The following is a 15,666-nucleotide window of genomic DNA, read 5'->3' as shown; positions in this document are numbered from 1 at the left end:
GCTCCTCCTTTTGCCCTACCTCAGCCAAAGAAAGTATCAGAACTTGCCCATCCTTTGTCCAATGATCATTGGTTCTTTTCTTTCTATCAGAGATGGGCAAAAGATTTCACTCCCACCTCTCCCCCCCCCCCCCCGTCCATGCAAAAGGAAAACTAACCCTTCCCTGCCTCCTGGCTGGAACTTCCCTGCTGCATGCGTGATATGAACGATGGTTCCATGAGGTTTTACCATGCTGCAAAAACAGTAAGCAAGCACACCAAGACACAGGCAGACTCAAGTCAGCATGCGTGGGGAAGAATGCAGAGTCAGGGGGCGCTTGACTTGAGTGTTTTTCCTAGTCTTCCATGCTCACAAGTCAGTGAAAAGCACATTTTCATGACACGAGTCTCAGTCACTTGACTTGAGTTCCCGTCCTTGAGAAATAATATATTTCTTGTTGAAGAATAGAAGTAGAGATTTTTGAAGAACCTAAAAACAGTTGGGCAGTAGAAGTTCCCTGATTCTTGCCTACTTTTGATGACATTTGGTCATGAAAGAAATGCTTGTAGAGCATGTTTGACAATGCTAGCTAATGGTTAATACTAATAGCAAGCCCTCTTCCTACTTTCCTCTCCTTCTTCCTGCCATTTGTAGTCTGCTGTTCTTCAGCATTTGAGATGTGGCTGCTTTGTGGCCATTTAAAGAAAGCTTTGAATGTGTGCTTCCAGATACCCCTTGTCAGAGAAGACTTAGACCCCTGTCTCAGGAGTGCCTATTTTTTATTTTATCATCGTTGTGCTTGGCAGCTCTGGTAAGAAAAGAAAAATTCCCATCAAACAACATCACTTCAGTATTCTGAATGGAAACGTCATTGCTTTCTTATGCTGTTGCCTGGATTAGTGTGCTGGAACTGGGACAAGTCTGGTACTATAGCTCAGCCAGTTCCTCACCCCCGCCCCCATTTCTGTTTGAAATTGGTCCTTTTCTTCCTGAATGTGGGCTGCTTCTAGTCTTCATGCTCTTGATTTGATGTGGTGAGCTGGCAGTATTGTAATGAGCTGGCAGTATTGTAATGACGATAATCAACAGAAGGACTCCTTCTGTGGACTGGCATCTCTAGCATTAGCCAGTCACTGAATCTACCTGCTGCTTTAAAAAATGAAATAAAATCTGTTTTCTCTTTCTGTTCTCTCTGCTCTCCTTCTGCCTTGTGTCTGAACGTCACTTCGATTGTGAGCTTTTGAGCAGAAACTTGTCTCTAATCTCTATAAAGCAGCGGTTTTCAGCCGCTGTGACGCTGCACACTAGTGTGCCGTGAGGCTGCCTCAGGTGTGCCGCGGGTCAAAGGAGTCAGGCGGCAGCACTAGCTGTGCGTGCGGGAGAAGCGGCGGCTTGGGGCCTCATGCGGCAGCAGGAGAAAAAGGAGCAGCCGCGCAGGGGCTTGAACGCTCCTGCTGTTGCTGGTGCCTGCCCCCCGCGGATTGGGCAGCCAGCCAGGCAGCTAGAGAAGCCTGGAAGAGCTCCCAACGGGCAGAACGTGAAGAGAGTGAGGGCAAGCAGCGAGAGGAAGGAGGGAGTGAGAGTGAGAGCGAACCTGAAGGTGGAAGCAGGTAGGAGCCAGAAGCAGCTGGCTGGAAAGGATTGGAGAGACCCTTTTCCTTATCTGCAATGCCCCAAAGTGACCTTGCCTGCGTTACCTCCCCTGGCAAGGCTTTGGCAGGAAGGGCGCTGGGCCACAATCCTATCCACACTTACTTAGGAGTAAGCCCCATTGACTATAATGTGGCTTACTTCTGAGTAGACGTACAGAGGCTTGTTCGCACTCTTTCTTGAATAAATGAGCAGGCAAGTGATGCTTTTCTTCCCCCCCACCTCCTCCCCTCCTGCACACACATCCCCCATCATAATTGCAGTTAACCCTTCTCTTTCTGCCCCTCCCCTCCCTCTTCCCCACCATCCAAAGTTCAGAGGGTGCCTCCCATTCTCTCTCTCTCTCTTCCCCCACCCCAGTGAATCCTGCACTTGTTTCAGCCACGTCTCCTCACTGTCCCTCACAGCACATTTCTATTTCTCCAGTGTGCTCAATCTCATCTCTCTTTGCCAACACTTTTTGGCATATCAGAGCACATCACTTGATAACAGTTTGAGCAGACCTGCCTCAAAACCTTTCCAGAAACCACATACACCTCCCTCTCCAAGCTTCTTATGAATTTCTTTCATTGTCATGTAATGATCTAAGGCTGCCATCCTAACCACACTTTCCTGAGAGTAAGCCCCATTGAACAAAATAGGACTTACTTCTGAGTAGACCTGGTTAGGCTTGTACCCTTAGTTATATTAATTAAATTAATTGTAACATAATGTAATTAAAAACTAGTAGTGTGCCTTGACAACTTTAGTGCCTTGTCAGTGTGCCGTGAGCTGAAAATGGCTGCTATAAAGGATTTGGATTATTTTTAGCATTAAACCAATGGATATTATTATAAACCAATATGACTTTATTTATTACTGTATTTATATACTGCCTTTCTCATAGATTCAAGTCAGTTACTTAGGCAGGCTAGCCATAAAACCCATTTTTCAATGTTTCTAAGTATTGTTCCATGAGAGAGACTCATAGAACCCTCCATTTTCCCAGACGTTTCCCTTCATGGTGCAGTCACATCCTGGCTTGCCAGTCATACATGCTTTTCAAAGCATTGGGAAGCAGGGGTTACATGGAAATGACTCTTCGGTTAGTGGATATTTGTGCACATTAGTTCTGAAATATTTCTCATTTCTAACCCATTTGCAGAATGTTATTTGCCATTTCCTCTCTGTTGCTGTATAAGCTTATGAGTTAGCCAAGCTGAGAATCTCTTTGGAATGTAGTCTCAAATGGAGTTGTGTGTGCTATGCATGAGTGCACGTGATCATAGAAGACAAGAGAAGTTTATTCAGTACTAGCCCTGCCTGTGGCCATTGCTTCCTGTATTTGCTGTGTGTGCCGTGAGAATTCCCAGGAGTCATATAGTAGATGAGTGATGCGCTCAGATCATCAGTTAAGGGGAGAGGGGGAAATTAGCCTGGTCCTGGGAAATAGGATGAAATAGGGTTGACTAAGTCTGGAGTTATATTGGCTGAGTGGTTACAGAGAACTTTTGTACCACTTCCCTACAGGCACATGTCTCCTGAATTATATCCTAGCTATAAATCAACACAGCTTCATTGACCTCTTTGCTGATATGGACATGTGACATTTTAAAAACAAATATATTCATAGATAAGAGCCTACTATTAGTTCTCCCAGTGGAGACTCTCCCTATCTTCTGAGGTTAACTTTTATACATCAGGAGTATTCTACTGTGATCAGGAAATGTTTTATTCTGTGAATCGAAGAATCAACCATCTGTGAATCAATCATTCAAGTAAGATCTGTTACACCCCCTCAGGTTTTAAAATTCTAAATATGGTGCCTGATAGCTGTTCTGCAGCTACATTCGTAGTCTAGCAGCTGCCTCACTTTGCTGTCATCCTTGTAGATACAGTTCTTTCCTCTTCACCACACATTCTACTCTTCAGTTTCTTCCACCGTTTGTGCTCTTAATTTCCGCATTCTGAAGACACACTCTTTTGTAATGTTGATAAATTACATGTACTCTGTATTTTGGAGAACTCGGGAGTGGTGCCTCATTTCAGAGGATGATGGCAATGGGAGTCATGGCAGTGGAAGTTGGGCAGGCCAGTACAGGGGGAAAAGGGGTAGTCAGAGAAAGACCATTCCTATGTCTGACCCTTCCCCCTTCCTTCCTCTCAGCTGCCTTGTGGGTCTGAAGTTGCTGTGCCTGGTTGGTGAATAAGAAGTCCAGTTTGATCCAGATCAGAATAAAGTTCTGATTTATTATTCAGGAATCATGGTCAAAAGGGTCTACATACCTCCTTCCTCCAATTCATGCTTTTAGATCCATATTCAACTCTACAATCTTTAAAGTGAAACTTTCAGTCTGATGAAAGTCCATAATGATTCTATTAGGGGGGAAAAGTGAGACCCCCCTCCTGCTTCTGTCATGGAATGGAAGTGTGTTTGATTCCCTGTGAACTGCCTTCCACTGGGTGAACTGCGATGTTGTGAAGGCGCTAGGTTGCTCCCACTTCCTTTCAGTTTGCACTACCAGGTGCCTGTGGTCACTGTTGATTTTTCTGTTGAGTCTCCATTTCTGAAAGAAATTTCTCACCTCTTCACGTAGTAGCACAACTCTTCCTGGATTACACCATGGCAAATTTCCTGATTTAGCCTGGTTGTAATTTACTTTAAATGATGCCTGTTTGTAATAATCCAATTAAGCAGCTGAACTAGGGTGACATATACTGGCACTGTCAGCAGATGGGATTCCATATGTGAGTTGAGTAGAATAATGCTGCCTTTAGAAAAGTTTCTGGGGTTTACTCTGTTTCCTTAAGTCAATAACTGCCAGCATTCTCAAGATGAAGAACAAGATCAGCATTTAAATGGTCTTTGAAAAGGAAAGTTTGTGACATTTTGCTAGAAGGTGGTTACAAGAGAAGAAGAATGTAAGGTCAGTGTACCGCTGTGTATGCAAAAGGTACACTGCCGAGTGCAACAGTGATTCTGTCAGGAAGGGTCAGTGCATGACAGCATGGTGCAGAGCAGTACAAACATCTCAATCCTTTATAGCATGCTGAGCAAAGCACTACATCTGTGACTGGAGAAGATGATCCAATGTGTATACATAAAAAGATTTTCACTCAACAAATTGTGATTATGAAGGGCAGTAAAACCTGAAGTTTTTGAATCTCTCTCCATGTAATCAGCTATACCAACCATTTTCAGCCACTGCCATGGTACGTTGGTGTGCAGCGAATGGTCTGTATGTGTGCTGCAGGAGCTTGGGGGAGGGTCATTTATTAGTAAAGCCCCTCCCCACTACTGTAGCTTGGACTTTTACTTTTAAGTTTTGGCTTAGACTCCATCTTAATATCCACTCGAATTCTATTCTCTTAGAGTTATTAAAAAATTCTTTTTCATCCAATTGGTTTAAACTCATTGATGCCAAACTATCTTCCTTAGATCTTTCTCCTGAACGCTTAGCTGATATGGACCTTCAAAAAGCACATCATCTCATTAAACTCAAACTTTGGGAGCAAGAGTACACAATTTTACTGTCTAGCTTAAATCCGACATGCTCGCCTCTCTTTTTTGGTTTTTCCCCTTCTCTTGGCCGTCCTGCAAACTATTTTACCCAACCTACTAACCCTAGTAAAAGACGGGCTTTTATGTTGGTGAGACTGAACATTTTTCCATCGGCTTTACACCGAGGGAGATTTTCTAAAACTCCTCGTTCAAACAGATTATGTTTATTTTGTTCAGTTGAACCAGACACTCTGGATCATATCCTTCTTCGGTGCACTGTTCATCATAATCTCAGGGTTCAGCTACTTGATTCTTTTCTTTCTTCTCTTCCTGTTTCCCTTGTTGATCCTTTCCCAATTCTTCTTAGTGATTATTCCCCTTCTATTACCAACTTGGTGGCGGAATTTTTAGCGGTAGTCTCTAAGGCCAAAGTTCGAAGTTAACATCTTTAAAGCTGTTCTATTTATTATGTTATTTATTCTTTCCAATTTTAAATATGCCATTAAAGGTATTGAAGTGTGAGTGTAGTAAAGCCATTGGGTCATGTGAGCCCCCCCCCACACCAACAGCATGGTGCGCTTTGTCAGTTGTAAAAAAACTGATGGTGTGCCTTGACAATTTTAGTACCTTGTCTGTGTGCCATGAGATGAAAAAGGTTTAAAATCATTGAGCTGTACTGTAGCTATGTGAGGATATATTCTAAGGTTAAAATGTCTTTAGCTAGAGAGAGAAGAAATAAGGTGTTTACAAATTCACTCATGCCCCCAGAAGTGTGGGAGCTGAAATGGCTCTTACCGCAACTTCTGTTAAGCTCTGCACTTAATTTTATATATAAGTTCTTTTGTTCTGTATATTGTGCTTGCTTTAAACTCCTTACTTTTCCTTCATATTGCGGCCCTAAATAACTTAAAATTTTTTATAAGGCAAATCCTACTGATTTTTATAAAGACTAGAATTTTCCTGATACAGTGTTCAAAAGTGTTTATACCCGACCTGTACACTTATTCCTGCAGCTGTATAATGTAAGCTTCTATACCTTTAGCCAAGATTGATCTCAAAAACAACCAAAGATACCGGGCTAATCTTTCAATCTCCTGCGTGTGTGCCAAATTAAAATGCATGTAAATGTGTCTGCCATGTAAAATTCATGTAATAAAACCCTTCTAGTCATTTCCATTGGAGAAAACACTTACATGGGGGCTATTGGAGTAGAGAAATGGCAGGGAAATTAACCTAAAGCTTCCATGCTGCAAGGCTTTTTGCCAAAGTCCCTTATCCTCCCATGGGAGTTTGATGCACATTTGCAAGGGAAAACATGTATCTAGAAGCCTTCCATTTGGGAGTGCTGGTAACAAAGGATTAAGCATCCCTCCTGCTTCTCCACTCTAAACTGCTCTCTCCTGAAACTGCTTTTCCCTAATAGAAGCAGCCTACGCATGTTGTTAGTTCTGTCCTAACAGCAGAATCTGTTGACTCTCCCATCAGTTTGAGTAACGACTCTTATCTGCATAAACAGAATGCTTCCGATTAATAGCTAATTACTTTTCCTAGACTTGGGGCAAAAAAGGCAGATCTTAAACTCTTCTTATTAGTTTTGTGTTACCTTGAATAAACATCGTAGGTTAAAAGAGCTTTTTTGTGGAATTGGATAAGAAATTCTATATAAAGCAAAGTGCAGTAAAAATGATTAATTGTACTCCTTTCTCAGTCTGAGACCTCCCAACCTAACTTGGTGCAAGAAGGTAGAATAATAAGGATGGCCTCAAAGCAAGTAGAGTATTCCAGAGTAAGATACTTCAAAACACCAATCATGGAATGAATGCCAGGTTTTCAAAGTGTGTGGCAACAAAGATGGCTTCTGATGGTGGCAGTGATATTTCCTCTGCATTTGGGTTAAGCACCTGTGAAAGAAGGCTGATAAGACATGACAAGAGTTAACAGCAGCAATTTTAAGAACATAAGAACAGCCCCACTGGATCAGGCCATAGGTCCATCTAGTCCAGCTTCCTGTATCTCACAGCAGCCCCACCAAATGCCCCAGGGAGCACACTTGATAACAAGAGACCTGCATTGTGGCGCCCTCCCTTGCATCTGACATAGCCCATTTCTAAAATCAGGAGGTTGCACATACACATCGTGGCTTGTAACCCGTAGTGGATTTTTCCTCCAGAAACTTGTCCAATCCCCTTTTAAAGGCATCCAGGCCAGTCGCCATCACCACATCCTGTGGCAGGGAGTTCCACAGACCAACCACACGCCGAGGAAAGAAATATTTTCTTTTGTTTGTCCTAACTCTCCCAACACTCAATTTTAGTGGATGTCCCCTGGTTCTGGTGTTATGTGAGAGTGTAAAGAGCATATCTCTATACACTTTATCCTTCCCATGCATAATTTTGTACGTCTCAATCATGTTCCCCCTCAGGCGCCTCTTTTCTTGGCTGAAGAGGCCCAAACGCCATAGCCTTTCCTCATAAGGAAGGTGCCCCAGCCCAGCAATCATCTTAGTTGCCCTCTTTTGCACCTTTTCCATTTCCACTATGTCCTTTTTGAGATGCGGTGACCAGAAGTGGACACAATACTCCAGGTGTGGCCTTACCATCGATTTGTACAACGGCATTATAATATTAGCCGTTTTGTTCTCAATAACTTTTCTAATGATCCCAAGCATAGAATTGGCCTTCTTCACTGCTGCCACACATTGGGTCGACACTTTCATCGACCTGTCCACCACCACCCCAAGATCTCTCTCCTGATCTGTTTCAGACAACTCAGAACCCATTAGCCTATATGTGAAGTTCTGATTTTTTGCCCCAATGTGCATAACCTTACACTTACTGACATTGAAATGCATCTGCCATTTTGCTGCCCATTCTGCCAGTTTGGAGAGATCCTTCTGGAGCTCCTCACAATCACTTCTGGTCTTCACCACTCAGAAAAGTTTGGTGTCGTCTGCAAATTTAGCCTGGTTTTATCACAGCTGCAAATTTTCCTGATGTTATCACAACCTCCCACTTTGCTTTTCATGATTCCCTTTATTTCCAATGCTCATTTTCTTTGATGTGATGTGGACTTGTGATGTGTACAATAGTGACTACAGTTGATGGCTTATGTGCTTTAATCTCTATTGTCATGCCTATTACCTTCATGCTTACAGGCAGTGTCGATCTTTACCAGGCTTTCAATACTAAATCATCTTGCCATTGTTAGCAGAATATGTAATCCCTCAGCTTGACTCTTTTGTGACTTTCTGCTGGAAAGATTGGGATGTGAATATGGGCTTTACAGAGGAAATGGATGTCATTTGACTAGTCTGGCCAGATGTAACTTAGTGCTCCTGTGGTCATTCTAAACCTAGAATGCTTAGAACTTAGTGCTCCTCCTCTTCTAAAGTAGAAATGATGACTTGAGAAACTGCAAAATCCAGCATGCCCTTCTTTTAATCTGAGAAAGATTGGTATGGTATGCTTTGCAAGGAAAAATGCATGTCAGCTGGGAGTGGTGGCTTCCTTTCCCTTATTATGCCTTATTCCCTTAAAAAAACAACAACTGGCAGACGTCTTCATGCAAGGATTGCTCTGAGATTAGATGTGCCTGTCTTGTAGCTTGACCATTCCTACTAGGATTTATGTGCAGTTCTCACACTGTTCTCGTTAAAGGGAATTACTATAAACAAATTCATGGGGGAGGGGAGCCTTTCAATGACTACTAGCCACAATGGCTGTGTTCTTCCTCCAGGTTCAGAGGCAGCATGCCTCATAATACCAGTTGTAGGGGAGAGAGGACCATGGCTTCATCTTCTGGTTGTGGACTTCCCAGAGGCATTTGATTGGCCACTGTGGGAAGCAGGTTGCTGGATGGTTTGGGCCTTTGGCCCAATCCAGCAGGGCTGCTGTCATGTTCTTATATGTGTATGTTCCAGTTTGAAAGGATCAAATCTTTGCTTTTTGGAAGGCTTCATATCAAACCTTCTGGTGGCGTTTTTGCTTCATGTCAAATCTTCTGGTGACATCAATGATGGCTGCACATTCATGGGTACACTGACTCTGAAGTATATTCTGTAAGTTCCCTGCCATGGCCCTGCCTTTTCCCTCTCTGTACTGCTCTGTAAGTGGAAGGCAGGAGTTTAGCTAAAGGTTTGAATGGTTTACTTGCATTTAGAACAGAATTTGCCTTGTCCCGATGTTTTCTGCCTCATGCCTGACCCTCCCCTCTCCCCTAAGACCTCCCTCTTCTTTCCAGGAAGGAAGGTTTTTTGTTTTGACTTTAAATGGCAGGGAGCCATAAATTGTTTTTGCTCTCTCTGCCCCTGGCTTGCTTGCTCTGGTTTGTTGCCATAGTGATGAATACTTTCCTCTTTCCTGAGAGCTGCATTGTATTAATGTAACTATGCAGCCATGATTAACTTAAAAGGGTGATGGAGGGTGAGTGGGATGCAGACCCAGATTATCTGAGTAGCTCTTTGGAAGAGTGTCTGTTAAGAGCTCATAACCTCGAACAACAAAATTCTCCTGTACTGCAATGCGATATAACAGTTTGGCAAAAAAAAAAAAAAATTAGATGTCTCCAGTGAAGGTTTACAAATCACATGCTAAAGCATTTGGTAATTTATACTGAGCTACTTGCTGATCACCATTTTCTCATTGCAGCTACCTGAATGATCTGGAGAGGATAGCCAGAGTGGATTACATTCCCACCCAGCAGGATGTGCTGAGAACCAGAGTGAAGACCACAGGAATCGTAGAGACTCATTTTACCTTCAAGGATCTACATTTCAAGTATGTACAAAAGTGTTAAATGCACAGGCCAGTTTGCCTTAAATTGACTTGGAATATTTTGGGCTCATCTGGTCTACCTTTATTTGATAGCTATAACTTTCTCTAGGAAGAGGCTAACTTTTATTGCAGGACAGATAAGGTGCTTTTAGGTACCAGTGCATGTACTAGAGCAGCCATTTTCAACCACTTGTGGCTCACTGGTGTGTCACGAGTGGTCCATAGGTGTGCCACAGGAATTTGGGGGAAGGTCATTTATTAATAGGGCCAATGGGAGATGTGAGCACCCACTGGCAGCATGGTGTGCCTTGTCAGTTGTCGAAAACCAGGTGGTGTGCCTTGACCATTTTAGTGCCTTGTCAGTGTGCTTTGAGATGTAAAAGATTGAAAATCACTGTACTAGAGGGTTAGCGAGCGGCATTGTAGGTCTGAATATCTCTGCTGTCTTATAGTTTTCAATGGGTTGTTGCATTCTAGCTGCTGTAGGTTGTTGGAGCCAAACTTGGAAGAGGTTCCAATTTCCTCTTTCTCCAGTGGTTCCAAGGTGGCTCAGTTTTTGCATCTGGAAAACTTCTTCCTCCCAGTCTCAGGGCAGATTATCCAAGTTGTGCTGTAGGGGAGGGGCTCCTCAGGTTTCCCACATGTGGTGGTAGCTTTCACCTTCCCACATAAATTCTGACCCCTTTTTGTTAATCTGTGTGTGACTGCAACAGCTACCGCGGCATCTCTCTCCTTGGCGTTGTAGGAAAGCTGTTTGCCCGAGTTGCACTTAAGAGGCTCCAGGTACTTGCAGAGAGTGTCTATCCAGAATCGCAGTGTGGATTTTGAGCCAACAGGTCCACCACTGATATGGTATTCTCCCTTAGACAGCTGCAGGAGAAATGCAGGGAACGACAGCCACTCTCTATAGCCTTCATAGATCTCACAAACGCTTTCGACCTGGTCAGCAGAGACGGCCTCTTCAAGATTCTCCCCAAGATCGGATGTCCACCCAGGCTCCTCAGCATCATCAGATCTTTCCACAAGGACATGAAGGGCACTGTTGTCTTCGATGGCTCCAGATCAGACCCCTTTGACATCCAAAGTGGAGTGAAGCAGGGCTGTGTTCTTGCACCAACCTTTTCTGGGATTTTCTTCGCTGTCCTGCTGAAGCATGCCTTTGGAACTGCAACAGAAGGCATCTATCTCTGGACCAGATCAGACGGAAAGCTCTTCAACCTCTCCAGACTGAGAGCAAAGTCCAGCTGAAATGTCTGCGTGACTTCGTCTTTGCCGACGATGCAGCCATCACAACCCACTCTGCCAAAGATCTCCAGCAGCTCATGGATCGTGTTAGCAAGGCCTGCCAAGATTTTGGACTGACGATCAGCCTTAAGAAAACACAGGTCATGGTTCAGGATGTGGACTCACCTCCCTGCATTACAATCTCTGCGCATGAACTGGAAGTTGTCCATGACTTTGTGTACCTTGGCTCAACGATCTCCGACACTCTTTCTCTCGATACCGAGCTAAACGCATCGGTAAAGCAGCTACCACGTTTTCCAGACTCACAAAGAGAGTCTGGTCCAACAAGAAGCTGACGGAACATACCAAGATCCAGGTCTACAGAGCTTGCGTCCTGAATACACTTCTGTACTGCAGCGAGTCATGGACTCTTTGCTCACAACAGGAGAGGAAACCGAACGCTTTCCACACGCGCTGCCTCCAGTGCATCGTCAGCATCACCTGGCAGGACAAAGTTCCAAACAACACAGTCCTGGAACGAGCTGCAATCCCTAGCACGTATGCACTGCTGAAACCGAGACGCCTGTGTTGGCTCGGTCATGTCATGAGAATGGATGATGGCCAGATCCCGAAGGATCTCCTCTATGGAGGACTCGTGCAGGGAAAGCGCCCTACAGGTAGACCACAGCTGTGATACAAGGACATCTGCAAGAGGGATCTAAAGGCCTTAGGGATGGACCTCAACAAGTGGGAAACCCTGGCCTCTGAGCGGCCCGCTTGGAGGCAGGCTGTGCAGCACGGCCTTTCCCAGTTTGAAGAAACACTTGGCCAACAGACTGAGGCAAAGAGGCGAAGAAGGAAGGCCCATAGCCAAGGAGACAGACCAGGGACAGACTGCACTTGCTCCCAGTGTGGAAGGGATTGTCACTCCCGAATCGGCCTTTTCAGCCACACTAGACGCTGTTCCAGAACCACCATTCAGAGCACAATACCATAGTCTCTCGAGACTGAAGGTTGCCAACCACTACTGTGTGAGTAGGCCAGTCATCCTTTAGCTAAGTGGAAGACCCTTTGGGTCCTGAACTATATACAAGATGGCAGCACCTGGGATATCACTTCAGTGATGAATGAAGACTTCAGTGAGATATAACAAAAAATACCTCACTTCATTTTCTCCTGCTTCTGGCAGCTAGCCTAGCAATCATGACCACAGCTCTCCCATTTTGTTTTTGAGGGGAGGAGGTATTCCAGGGTTTGCTGTTGTCCAGATGGAAACAACTCCATCTCTCCCTGTGTCGTCTCCCAAAATCTGTACAGTACATTCCTTTGCTCCAGAACCTGTGGGACAGATCTATTATATGCCCACATAGAGTAGCAGTTTCCAAACAGAGCAAGGGTCTCTGGAGCATTTACGTTCCTAAAAGTAGATTAGTTCTTGGGGGAGTAGGAAAACATCGCTAGATTAGTTATTGGGGGAGTAAGTAAACATAAAGCTACAAACTTTCAAAATATGATAGAGAGAACCAGAATTTGTGATGTATACCGACAGTGATGGCATCCATGGGAGAAGAAGTGAGTTAATGACATGTAGTCCTCCTGGGAAAGCAGTAGAAAAATAGTAATCAAATGCAAAAGCTAGGTCAACAAAAGTGTTTGGCCCCTGCCATCACACCTATACATTTTTTGTGTACTTCCTTTTGTTTAATGTCTTCTTGCTTTCAGAGTTTGGAAATCAGGGTAATCCCTAGAACAGTGTGCTATTTGCTAACAGGGACCATCACAGTTAAATAGCAGGTGAAATGCAGCAATCTCTAATTTGCCACTGGGACAAGAATTCATTATCTTTGGTAATTTGTACTGAGAAGGCAGAAGTTCAGTTTTAATTTCCCTGGATATGATCATGGATATGATCATGGATCATCATCATCTGCTTTTCCACAAAGGCATTTGCTGACTGATTAGAGAAGAACAATATATGTCTAACCTATAAGAAATCCAAATTTACCATTGGCCAATTATGGAGAATCTTGTTCCAAGAAATGTATTTAGTGTCTTGACAGGCACTTGATTTTTCTCCCTGGTCTGCATGCTGTAGGAATACACTTTCCTTTCCTTTTTTCTGTCTCCTTTTCTACTCCTGGCTCTGGACTGTAAATGTCTCCAGGTTGAATTAGAAAAAGAACATGCTGCTTTGCTCTTATCAGAGCACAAGATGCATGATGCAACAAGCTAATAGGCTGAGCCATAGCAGGGTTCTGGCTTAACATCTTCCAGCTGAGATGGTGCCAGTGTAATCTGCTTGCTTTTGCTACTTCTGAATGCAGTGGGAAGACATCATTGTGCAAAGTCTTTGTTTACTAATGCTCAGACAGCAAGAAACAAATATTAAAGCCACAGTGCAACACAGAAGAGAGGTTGGTTGCTATACCAAGGCATGGGAGGCCAAACTTAATATCCTGATAGTATGTTTTGGTGAAAGTGTCTTTGGAAGAAGAAAGGTCAGGGTACCAGTTGATCCTGGGAAGCTAGAAATAGAGAGATTTGTTCTTCATTCAGTGAAGTTTGCACAGTTTAAAAGACGTGATCATGGTCATCATGTGTGTGCTTAAGAGACTAGCCTGTCCTCAAGTGGCAATTTCTAAAGTGCATTTACCCTGGAAAATGGTAAACACACTTTAAAAAGTGCGCTTGTGCAACTTGCAAAGTGGTACACATGCAAGCTGAGTAGTGAAATGGAGAGCTTTCCTTCTCAGAAGCTTCATAGTTCAGTCCCTGGTCCAGATCAAGTTTGTATGCACTCTGCACATGGTAAAAGACTTTAGAGTCCATGTAATGGCCAGTAAACCTCATACACGGTGACAAGGTGTGCTAGCAATATCACTGACTGTGATCCAGTTGAAGACTCTTTCACAGTGTGACTGGTTATACTGACTTTGGATAGATATTTATAAAGTGGACCAGATTTGAGTCACTGCACCAATTAGGAGCTCTCTGAAATGAGTGCAGCCTCCTGGGGAAGTTCATGACAAACATGTCACAGTAAAGCAAAGTAATTCTTCAACAGTGTCAGTTCATTAATAACTGCTTTCAGGAGAGAGAGAAGAGTAGGTTAGATGTAGTGAAGAAAGTGATTTCCAAGTTAAAAATACCACAGAAGGAGATATGTGAACTGCTGATCTGTGAGGAGGTTATGGAGTTATAATTAAAGGCCTAATTAATAATAATAATAATAATAATAATAATAATAATAATAATAATAATAATAATAATAATAAATAACGAGATATTTATGTACCGCCTTTCTGGTCATTGGATTACTCCTCTGACTTTATTCAAGGCGGTTTACATAGGCAGGCATTTCTGAATCCCTCAAGGGGATTTTTATAATCATAGAAGGTTCTCTCTTTCAAGAACCACACAAAAACCTTCTTGGATTCTTGCTGGGTTTAGGCCATACCCGCTCACAGTTCAGTCATGTGACTTGGGAGCAGGAAATTTGAACATCCATTAATTTCAAGCTGACATATCGGCGACTGATAGATAGGCTCCCTAAAATAGGATAGGCAAGAGCAAGATGTGAGAAGGTGGAAGCTGTAAAAGGTGGTTTGTGCCTTGCATGATCCCAGCCAAGTCAAGGTGAAAGCTGTGATGCTGTCTAGCAAGGAAAGAGTTAACTCCCAAGAAGTTAGCCCCTCTGGTGCTAGGAGAATATGGAATTGTAAGTGGATGCTTTTAAGTCAGGAAAGTTTGCATCAGTACCTGTTTTTAAACTATTTAGAACTTTGCCTCTTGAGCGCAAGTATAGAATTTGGCTGTTTTTCTTTTGTCCCATTTTAACTTTCAATAAATCTTTTCCTTTGATCTGATTAAATAAACCTGCCTAATGCTTTTACCCAAAGAACATTTGGCTTCCCATCTCTGACTTGTTGCTCTAGCTTGCACACTACCAGGAGATGGCTTGAGTGTGTGTGATTGTGTGTGGGAGAGAAGTGAAGCCAGGAGGTTGGTCAGGATACTCTCCCTCCTTCTCTCCCCTGAGGAAATGCAGCCTGGGGGCAGTTGGTTGACAGACTGGATCCAGCTGGGTGAAGGGGATCTCCACCCTGGAAATCACAACACCCCCAAATTGTCCATCTCTGACTTTGGAAGTGGGTTCCGATCACTATTTTTAGCTTTGTAGTGACTTGGGAAGCCCTGCAGAGTTGCCTGTGGGGCTCCTGACACACACACACACACACACACACACACACACACACACACACACACACACACCCCGGGGCTGGTGCTGGTATTAGGAGAAAAGAATCCCTTTTCACACCAGCAGCAACGCAATCCTGACGATCACTTCAATGCCATCTCCCTCGCCCCTTAAGGGAGCAGAGTCAGGGCTTCCCTGGCTGCTGGGTCGTGACCCACCAGTTTAAGAACCCCTGCCATAACAAGCCTTTCAGCAATTACTAAAGTTGATTGTTGCTGGTACCAGCAACCAGCAGTGACAATTTTATTACCATGTTGCCAGGTTCTGTCGCTACATCCCTTGCTTATTCTTCATGAAATACA

The 15,666-nt window shown here is 43.7% G+C and overlaps 1 protein-coding gene across 1 annotated transcript in view; it reads left to right on the top strand.

The window, feature by feature from the left end:
- The window catches only part of GNAI2 (G protein subunit alpha i2), a 158,772-nt gene that overhangs the window by 126,759 nt on the left and 16,347 nt on the right, over window positions 1-15,666 (top strand). The window contains exon 5 of the mRNA XM_066613513.1: window positions 9,757-9,885. Within this exon, the coding sequence (XP_066469610.1) occupies window positions 9,757-9,885 (129 nt within the window). The remainder of the gene's footprint in view (window positions 1-9,756; window positions 9,886-15,666) is intronic.

The sequence above is a fragment of the Tiliqua scincoides genome, chromosome 2, assembly GCF_035046505.1.
Source record: "Tiliqua scincoides isolate rTilSci1 chromosome 2, rTilSci1.hap2, whole genome shotgun sequence".
Classification (NCBI taxonomy): domain Eukaryota; kingdom Metazoa; phylum Chordata; class Lepidosauria; order Squamata; family Scincidae; genus Tiliqua; species Tiliqua scincoides.
Note: the sequence above shows the minus strand (reverse complement) of the source record. Positions and strands in the feature narration are given on the sequence as shown.